General features: G+C 44.1%; 2 protein-coding genes across 6 annotated transcripts in view; one reads left to right on the plus strand and one right to left on the minus strand.

Annotated features, from left to right (window-relative positions):
* Positions 1-2,937, minus strand: part of styxl1 (serine/threonine/tyrosine interacting-like 1) — a 4,058-nt gene extending 1,121 nt beyond the window's left edge. The window contains exons 1-7 of one of the 5 annotated variants that reach the window (XM_042092658.1): positions 2,842-2,937; positions 2,616-2,677; positions 2,424-2,523; positions 2,094-2,227; positions 1,852-1,997; positions 1,637-1,734; positions 940-1,052 (exon numbers count right to left, since the gene is read on the minus strand). In XM_042092658.1, the coding sequence (XP_041948592.1) occupies positions 940-1,052; positions 1,637-1,734; positions 1,852-1,997; positions 2,094-2,227; positions 2,424-2,523; positions 2,616-2,677; positions 2,842-2,860 (672 nt within the window). In that variant the 5' untranslated portion in view covers positions 2,861-2,937. Of the gene's footprint in view, positions 1-939; positions 1,087-1,218; positions 1,482-1,636; positions 1,735-1,851; positions 1,998-2,093; positions 2,228-2,423; positions 2,524-2,615; positions 2,678-2,757 lie in introns of those variants that run through there. The other 4 variants (XM_042092657.1, XM_042092662.1, XM_042092660.1 and 1 more) reach the window with 4 other exon arrangements.
* Positions 2,938-4,354: 1,417 nt separating this feature from the next.
* The window catches only part of LOC121709355 (protein yippee-like 2), a 26,327-nt gene continuing 20,681 nt past the window's right edge, over positions 4,355-10,000 (plus strand). Inside the window, exon 1 of the mRNA XM_042092681.1 lies at positions 4,355-4,493. The gene's annotated coding sequence lies outside the window, so the exon portion shown is untranslated. The remainder of the gene's footprint in view (positions 4,494-10,000) is intronic.

Consider the following 10,000-nt stretch of genomic DNA (forward strand, 5'->3'; position numbering starts at 1 on the left):
ATACCTTCAGCGAGCACTTCAGGTACCCTACGAGAAGCTGCCATGAGAACACGCTCCTCAACCTCATACCTTCAGCGAGCACTTCAGGTGCCCTACGAGAAGCTGCCATGAGAACACGCTCCTCAACCTCATACTGTCATGAGAACGCGCTCCTCAACCTCATACCTTCAGCGAGCACTTCAGGTGCCCTACGAGAAGCTGCCATGAGAACACGCTCCTCAACCTCATACTGTCATGAGAACACGCTCCTCAACCTCATACTGTCATGAGAACACGCTCCTCAACCTCATACCTTCAGCGAGCACTTCAGGTGCCCTACGAGAAGCTGCCATGAGAACACGCTCCTCAACCTCATACCTTCAGCGAGCACTTCAGGTGCCCTACGAGAAGCTGCCATGAGAACACGCTCCTCAACCTCATACCTTCAGCGAGCACTTCAGGTGCCCTACGAGAAGCTGCCATGAGAACACGCTCCTCAACCTCATACCTTCAGCGAGCACTTCAGGTGCCCTACGAGAAGCTGCCATGAGAACACGCTCCTCAACCTCATACTGTCATGAGAACACGCTCCTCAACCTCATACTGTCATGAGAACACGCTCCTCAACCTCATACCTTCAGCGAGCACTTCAGGTGCCCTACGAGAAGCTGCCATGAGAACACGCTCCTCAACCTCATACCTTCAGCGAGCACTTCAGGTGCCCTACGAGAAGCTGCCATGAGAACACGCTCCTCAACCTCATACCTTCAGCGAGCACTTCAGGTGCCCTACGAGAAGCTGCCATGAGAACACGCTCCTCAACCTCATACCTTCAGCGAGCACTTCAGGTGCCCTACGAGAAGCTGCCATGAGAACACGCTCCTCAACCTCATACCTTCAGCGAGCACTTCAGGTGCCCTACGAGAAGCTGCCATGAGAACACGCTCCTCAACCTCATACCTTCAGCGAGTACTTCAGGTGCCCTACGAGGACGGCCATGGTCACCGCGCTGCAGCGGCTGATCCCAAGGCTGGAGAAGATCATGACGGTGGTTCCAGCTTTCAGACGTGAGCCTGAGCACAGACGTCAACACATCTTCAGTTCAAACTGTTGACATTTACATTTTCCCAAGTTACATGTCATTAGTAGATCACCCAAAGCTATGCAGAAGAGCACAAAGACTCTATTGTTTTGTTCAGATGTCTCCCTCGAGTTTGAAACCATGACCTATGACCTCGGCTGCTCTCACTGTACTGTGTCCAGTGCGTGTCACAACTGGATGTTTGAATGCGATGCAAATAGAGGAGAAATATTAAAGCATGATGTCACACAGCACTTTGAGTTACGAGGTCTATTAGAATGCTCATATGCAATGCTAAGAAGGGCATGCATATTTTATTGGGTGTGTGGGTGTGTGCACGAGTGGTCTAGGGAGTGGGGTCACACAAGCCAGCCAACAAAGGGGAAACCGTCATGTTTGTAATATGAGGGCAGAAGACATACTGAAACACATATGAGATTTGCTATCTGAGGGTAGGAGTCATACTGAAACACATATGAGATTTGCTATCTGAGGGCAGGAGACATACTGAAACACATATGAGGTCTATCAGAACTTAAGAGGCATTTTCAAGGGCTTGTGCAGCTGGTGTCTTACCAACAAACATGCAAATCCTGTCAAAGGAGCTATACAAATTAGCCTGCATAGTATCTGCCACTCGCACGTCTAGAATGCTTCGGTGTCCTTTTTCAAAACTGCATTGAAATGGGGGAAAACAAATAAGCATAGTAATAGGACCAAAGAACAATGTAATATCTGAATGTTGTACTGTACATACAGTATCTCTGTAGGAAGTAGTTTCCTGCACTCACATGATACTGCTTTGGTCAGACACGTTGACAAAAGCGCTGACTTTCAGATCTTTCATCATGAAAGGAGTAGTCGCTTGCTTGTAATCACCCATATACAGCAGACCTGGCAAAATTTCCACTGGATACGATGACAAGCTCTCCAGTTCCTGAAATGGGACATCATTTATCTTCCCTTCACATTACATTTTATGTGCAGCAGACAATCATGCAGTGGGCCACTTTATAAACACGAGGTTCTGTACCTTGATGGTGTAAAGAATTTTCTGCGTTCTGAAGAAAGGGTAGAGTGCAGAGAACCGTTTGTAACCTCCACTGAGAAGATGAACTGGGTAGAGGCTTACTTTTGCCAGAGTTTCAGCACACTTGTGAGCCGTACCTACACACAATTATTTCCATATGTAAGTAACCTACATAAATCGGATGTTTTTGTGGCAGTAAAATAGACCATGTTCATACAGATTTCATAATTGACCAACAAAGAACTTTTAAGCATAAGGCTATAAGACAGCATGGATTGATCGCACACAAAATTTGACTGAATACACTGAATACAGGGAAAATAGCCCACTGACCTGAACCCGACAAAGAACTGGAGTTGACGTCATACACAATAATGTATCTTATACCTTCGACCTCCATATTGAGGGGTAAAACAACATTTCCACTATTATCCTGAGGTCAGATCAGAACAGAAGAATTAGGCTTAATCCATGTGTCTATACAGGCTTTCGCTCAAGTAGCAGAACACAACATTTAAAACCAACCCATTTAGCATGTCGAGCTGTTATGATGTGCCCCGAGTTATACTGTTCTTCAGTTCGTGCATCTAGGATAGAACACATGGGATATCAGCAGGCCTTATGTCAACAGTGTTACAATAGCTAGCCTAACTTGAATTATTCTTACCAATCAAACAAAGGTAATTGCATTCGGCAACACGCGAAACACGGACGCGTTGATTAAGAATATTGTATAGTTGAGACGACTCACAAAGAATTACCGCAGGCATGGCTTCCTGCCTTTGTCTGCTAGAGTCATATACGGGCTAGAATAAATCAAACGTGAAGTGCCACCGCTTGTTTGTATACATTGGTAACCATGGGAACGCCCTGCGCACCCTTCTCTGATTGGATAGAAAGGAGGTGACGTTGAGAAACAGCTGTAAGGTGCCTTTCAATGAATCTTCAAGCAGATGTCCTCATATAGGTTCTAAATAGGCGAGACGATCTATTAGAAATCGTTATCTCATCCTCTTTTGCATACATTTGCTTTCCTTACATGTTGCTTCCACATGCATTGGGCATTGCATTTTTTGCACTTGTTTCAGGCTTGTCAGTTGAGGATGACTAGGTCATGGTTACTTTTATTATAACCACTGGTAGTAGGTCAAATATGTTTGACATAGAAATAAACCCTCAACGAAGTCTTGAGTGAGAATTGAGATTGCCACTTTTTTAGTTCACTGTTCTTGATTACTGACTTCTGTTCATTATTATTATTATTATTATTAGTAGTAGTAGTAGTAGTAGTAGTAGTAGTAGTAGTAGTAGTATATTAGTCCCAGCAGCATCATCATCATCAAACAAAAGCAGTGTAGGCTACTGTTCATTTCCTATTGTCTATATTCCCAAAGCCTATTTGTGATAGGAATTCTCATATGGACACTAGGTGTCGCTATTGTCTTTTTTCTTTTCAAGAGATTCTGCAACTAGGCCTAACTAAAGTTCTGTTTAATACTGATCATATGGGTTTGTAGGCTTCAACATTTTTATTTTCAGGATTGATCAGGCTGGCAAGTATGAACAACAGACTAAGTTTTTTGTCTGTGTAATGTGCAAATGTGTCTTGTTGGTGTTTGTTAATGTACAGACTGTGACAACAAATTAGCCCCTGGGGACAATAAAGTATGAATCTGAATACAAATCTATCTGTCATGTAACAAACAAGCTGTTTTCATGGTTCCATAGACCTATGTTAAACAGGACTAGTGAACCAGCCAAGAGATGCTCTAGAAATACTTTGTCTACCAAAGACAACCATTCACCAGGCATTCAGCATTAGACCCACCAGCCTGGTTACTGACATAAGGGCAGCAGAGATGACAAACCTTGGCATAGCCTACCATCAAGCATCAACACATCCCACAATGCAATTATACTGTATGTGGAATAGATGTTTTAATTTCCCAAAGCAGATGATGCAATTGCCAAATGTTCTTGCAGCCCTTGGTATTGTGGAAGTGAGTTTTACTAAATTGGCCAACTATTGTCTTGTCCAAATTACATTTCTACATTGTGGCCTAGGCCTACGGGTCTATTTAGGCTATTAATTTGTGTTCGCTTCGACGGCCCATCATTGGTCGCCTTTGACGTTGGTGTGGCCAATGAGCGTAATGTTGCTAAGCCCGTCGTTTTACAGCTTGAATGTGATTGGTTACTTCAGCTGTCAGTTTACTGCGAGGTACAAACCAATACGCATTTTGCGGCATGTAGGCCTATTTACAGTCTGGTTGTCTGGACGGACACGGCAGACCAGAAAAGAAAAAAACTTTTTCCAAGAGGAATAGGCTGGAGTGAATTCTTTTTTTGATTATTTGAGGGATAAAAGAGACATTTGGACTGGCGTGTCTTTTCCATTCAAAGGTAATAGGCAATAGCCTACCCCTGATATCCTTTTATAGCCTATACGTTGTATAATGGCACTGCAAAAGTTTTATATAAATAAATTAAGAGCTGTGTGGAGAGCTGTGCGCCTGCGTGTGTGTATGTGTATAAAGACAGAGATCGAACTTTTTCCAGTAGCTATATTTATTATTTCTGCCCGTCTTCTCCTCGGTGTTTACATGTTGTGTGCTCTGCAGACCGATGCGCTGTTGGATGTAGTTTGCGATAACGCCGACGTGTTGGTCTCTAGGATGTTGTGAAGAAACATAGCCTATTTGCACTAGCAACACAGCCAGGCAAGTGAGGGATTTGATTCGGCAGATGCAAGTATTATGCTGACGTTAAAGTTTATAGCAAGGCTGTAGTTTTATTGCCAGGCCATATACTATAGTCTAAGGACCGACTTGTTTTATGGGTTTAATTCATCATCGCCCTGCATAAACAGTGTCCATCCATATTCGCGCAAGACCATCAGCAGGCTATGTGCAAGATGTAACCCAAGACAACAAATGGTTCGATTTCGGAAATGACAGGCCGGTTTTTCTCTTGTAAAAGTGACCTCCGCGTTTTCTTCAGATGCTGGCTAAAAGCCTACCAAAAGCTAAAGCCACGACAAAAGAAAAGCGCGATGAAGGGACTTTCTGGTAGCCTATATTTCTGCTCATTCCATAGTCAATAATATTGCCTAATTGTGTCATAATTCGGCGTTTTCGACTCCCCTTTACAGTAATATGCAGACATTTATTTTGTATTTATTTGTTTATTTAGTAGGGACAGTGCATATGTATGGACATTAGTATACAATCCACAATGTAAATATGCCAGCATTAGCATGATATCTAGTTGTCCCAAGGCTGATAACATAGAACAACATAAAACAAAGTAACAAAGTAACATAGGCCTACATACAACACCCTCATACTCAATTGAGAGACAAGACAAAACACAAGACACAAACAGCAACAGTCAAGGCAAGATATAAAAGGACAAAGGACACAGAATAGTGAGGTGTGTGAGGCAGTTAAAAGTGAGTGCTTTGACTTTTCATGAGCCACAATTTTAAATGAGTCTGAAAGTTCATAGACGTGGGATGTTCCCTTACTGTTCCCTTTGGAGAGTAAAGTTCCCCTTGGGGATCAATAGAGTATCTATCTATCTATCTATCTATCTATCTATCTATCTAAGTAGCCTATAAGAGGCAACAGTAAGTCTGCATCCTGCAGAAAGTCTGCGTTGTGCAGCAGGGCTTGTGTGCTGCTGTAACAGACCTGCATATAGACATGCTCTGGCATGCCCTCCTATTCTGGGGCTGCAGCCTGAGTGGGTCTAGCTAAGAGGAGTTTGTTGGAAGGGGATGGACAGCTGTGTTGAAGAGCAAAACAAAGTTGTCCATGTTAATTCAGCTTGTCAGTCTGGGAGATTTGTCCTGGAGTGTGTTTATCAGTGTCACCTAGTCTCACCACAATCACCTGAGGTTAACACACACATACACACACACACACACACACACACACTCTCTCTCTCTCTCTCTCTCTCTCTCACACACACATATGCTTACACACACACACACACTCACAAACCAAAACACACACACACACACACTCAGGTGTGTGGCCGGGTTGTGTTGAGCTCCCAGGTTGCAGTGTGGAGAGCAGCAGAGCTGATCTGATCAAGGAGGCCATCTGCACACTCTGCTCTGCTCCGTTGTCCTGTGGTCAGTGACCATGCTGGTCTCAGTATGCTGAGTGGTCAACACACTACACTACAGGACACAGCCCACACACTACACTACACTACACTACACTACACTACACTACACTACACTACAGGACACAGCCCATACACTACACTACAGGACACAACCCATACACTACACTACACTACACTACACTACAGGATACAGCCCACACACTACACTACACTACACTACAGGACACAGCCCATACACTACACTACACTACACTACACTACACTACACTACACTACACTACACTACAGGACACAACCCATACACTACACTACAGGACACAGCCCATACACTACACTACAGGACACAGCCCATACACTACTAGGGCTGTCACTTTTGTGAAAAAAATCCTGTTCGATTTGCGAGTGCTCATTGAATCGATTGTAAAATCGATTTTTTATGTCTAAAGACGTTTCCATTTTCAACGCCAAATATAGGCCAATCCACAAACAACTAACAGGCATTAGGACGAACGTAAAGAGGGCGCTTGTAGACGCAAGCCAGCAATATTTCTGATGATTGAAGTGAAGTTTCGTGCACAATGACAAACAGAAGTGCAACATTTTCGAAAACCAGTAAGCCGAGTGGATTGCCATTACATCAGTGACAAACATGACTGCAGGCTTCAACGTAGCTGTGTCTGTGTTTACGATTAGAAATGTCAAACAAATTCCGCCTACGTAGAACTCGATTGCACAGTTTGCGTAGCCTACCGCTTTGTTCTTCTCCATAGTTTGATATACCAAAAATCCGAAGTACTTCCACATCGAACTCCTCAAGTTATTAGGGCCTATCACTCGTCTCTCTACATGTCGCACAGGTTGATCGCGTTGTCCTCCATTTTTTGGCAAAACACGAGCAGCACAGCAGCTGATTGAAACAGCTGTTCTCGGTGCGTAAAATTGGTGGGAATTTTCTTTTTAGCTTTCGCAATTCTTACTGCACTTTGGAATTCTTTTATATTCTTATATTCTTGTTTGTGAATTTTGTTACATCTATCTTTTTTATTTGTTTATTTCATTTAAAATTAATAGTGTAAATATTTGGTTAAAATCGATTCCCTATTTTAGTTTTCGAAACTTGTGTTGTTTGGTCCAATCGATGTGCAATCGATTTGCGAACGTAAAGTGACAGCCCTATACACTACATTACACTACACTACACTACACTACACTACACTACACTACACTACAGGACACAGCCCATACACTACACTACAGGACACAGCCCATACACTACACTACACTACAGGACACAGCCCATACACTACACTACAGGACACAGCCTATACACCAACCCATACACTACACTACACTACACTACACTACACTACAGGACACAGCCCATACACTACACTACACTACAGGACACAGCCCATACACTATACTACACTACACTACACTACACTTCACTACAGGACACAGCCACCGGCCCTTCTGGTCTATGAGGGGTTTGCACCGACGTCACGTTCTGGCCGGTAACTATGGTAACCCAGCACGCACGGCCATATTGGCGATACTCAGTGAATGAAGTACAATGGAGTATTATGCACTTTGCATATCTTACGTGATTGTAGCCGTGTCTAGACAACAGAAAAGCTCATCAAAATGTGTCTAAGATGCAAAGGCATATAGGGCAGGACTTGGACCACAAGAAAAGGCGCGATATTTCGAGAAATTACGGATTATTGGCAGCACAGATCCATATGAGTTGGGTGAGGGAGACGAAGTACCAAGTTCAACCACAAGCGCCCCCCTTCCTCTGATAACTTCTGGCATTATTGTCCCTTCTCCCTGGTTTTTTTAGAACTTTTAGAAGTCGATACCTACACCAGATGTTTTTCTCAGTCTGAGCTATTGGTACAACCTAAAACACGACAATAATGAACCATTTTCCTTGACGATGTTAGGGATTTACTTCAGTGCCTAATGCTTTCTAATGAGGCAAGTATCTCCAATATGCTGATGTCCAGATCTGATGACACTCCGTGCAAACCCCTAATAGAAGCCCACATCATAGGATAGGAAAGAAACTCCTAGGTCAAATTTTTGTGTGTGTGTGTGTGTGTGTGTGTGTGTGTGTGTGTCCAAGAGAAAGAGATTTTAAGAATGTGGAGTGTATGTGGTTGAAAGACTGAATGTGTGTGTGTGTGTGTGTGTGTGTGTGTGTGTGTGTGTGTGTGTGAGAGAGAAGAGATGACATATTTTATCTGCTGTTATTGTTGGTATTGTGAATGGTAGTAGCCTTGGGCATGAGGCTCTTTGTGTGGTGATAGTCATCAAGTCAGCTTGTTTTGGTCTGAAGGTCTATTTAGAGAGGAAGAACACACATTCACAGGACACACACACACACACACACACACACACACACACACCCTTGTGTTTTTAGAGGGAAAAGCCCCCAGGGCCACTGATATCAGATGGGAAGAGACTCCTATTGTATAATAACAAAAAGTTTGCCTTTGATGTCTGCAATCAGTTGTGGTAGGCAATGAAACATGATCCAAGATCCATCGTCCAAATCATTTAGATCTTAAGGCAGAAGTTATCAATGCGTACAAAGTTGTCACGTTCAAATACAGAATCTACTGCAAAGCCGATGGTGTGTTGGCCAGCAAAATAATGATAAAGAACACATACTTATTAAGGTCTCAAAGCACGCAGGATGCCATTTGATATAACGCAATAACCTTCCAATAAAACAGTAACACAAGAGACCATTTAGCATCTGTTACCACACACAAACCAAACGTGAGATGGGAAAAAAACATTTGATGTTTAACACTGTAGGTGAAAAAAACATTTGATGTTTATTTGATGATTACTGTAGGTGTTTTTTATCAAAATCATGAGAATCAGAATCATGGGCTATTGGCCCTATATGTCAGTGATCCCTAGCCACTGCACACACACACACACACTCACACACACACACACACACACACACACACACACACACCACCCACTACACAGCACGCTCAATAAACAGCACACACACACACACACACACACACACACACACCACCCACTACACAGCACGCTCGGTAAACAGAGGAGCATGTTCAGTGGCAGACTTCTGTCACTGTCATGCTCACCAGACAGGTTGAGGAGGTCCTTTGTCCCCAGGGCCATCCAACTCTTCAGTGCCACACACAAGGGGAGAAATGGACTTTTCAGCATGAGCCTGTCTCTCTCGGCCCCTCCCACCACATCACTTTACCTGCTGTCTGTCTCTCTCGGCCCCTCCCACCACATCACTTTGTCTGCTGTCTGTCTCTCTCGGCTCCTCCCACCACATCACTTTACCTGCTGTCTGTCTCTCTCGGCCCCTCCCACCACATCACTTTACCTGCTGTCTGTCTCTCTCGGCCCCTCCTACCACATCACTTTACCTGCTGTCTGTCTCTCTCGGCCCCTCCCACCACATCACTTTGTCTGCTGTCTGTCTCTCTCGGCTCCTCCCACCACATCACTTTACCTGCTGTCTGTCTCTCTCGGCCCCTCCTACCACATCACTTTACCTGCTGTCTGTCTCTCTCGGCTCCTCCCACCACATCACTTTACCTGCTGTCTGTCTCTCTCGGCTCCTCCCACCACATCACTTTACCTGCTGTCTGTCTCTCTCGGCCCCTCCTACCACATCACTTTACCTGCTGTCTGTCTCTCTCGGCTCCTCCCACCACATCACTTTACCTGCTGTCTGTCTCTCTCGGCCCCTCCCACCACATCACTTTACCTGC

The sequence above is a fragment of the Alosa sapidissima genome, chromosome 5 (genome assembly GCF_018492685.1).
Source record: "Alosa sapidissima isolate fAloSap1 chromosome 5, fAloSap1.pri, whole genome shotgun sequence".
In the NCBI taxonomy this organism is placed as follows: Eukaryota; Metazoa; Chordata; class Actinopteri; order Clupeiformes; family Clupeidae; genus Alosa; species Alosa sapidissima.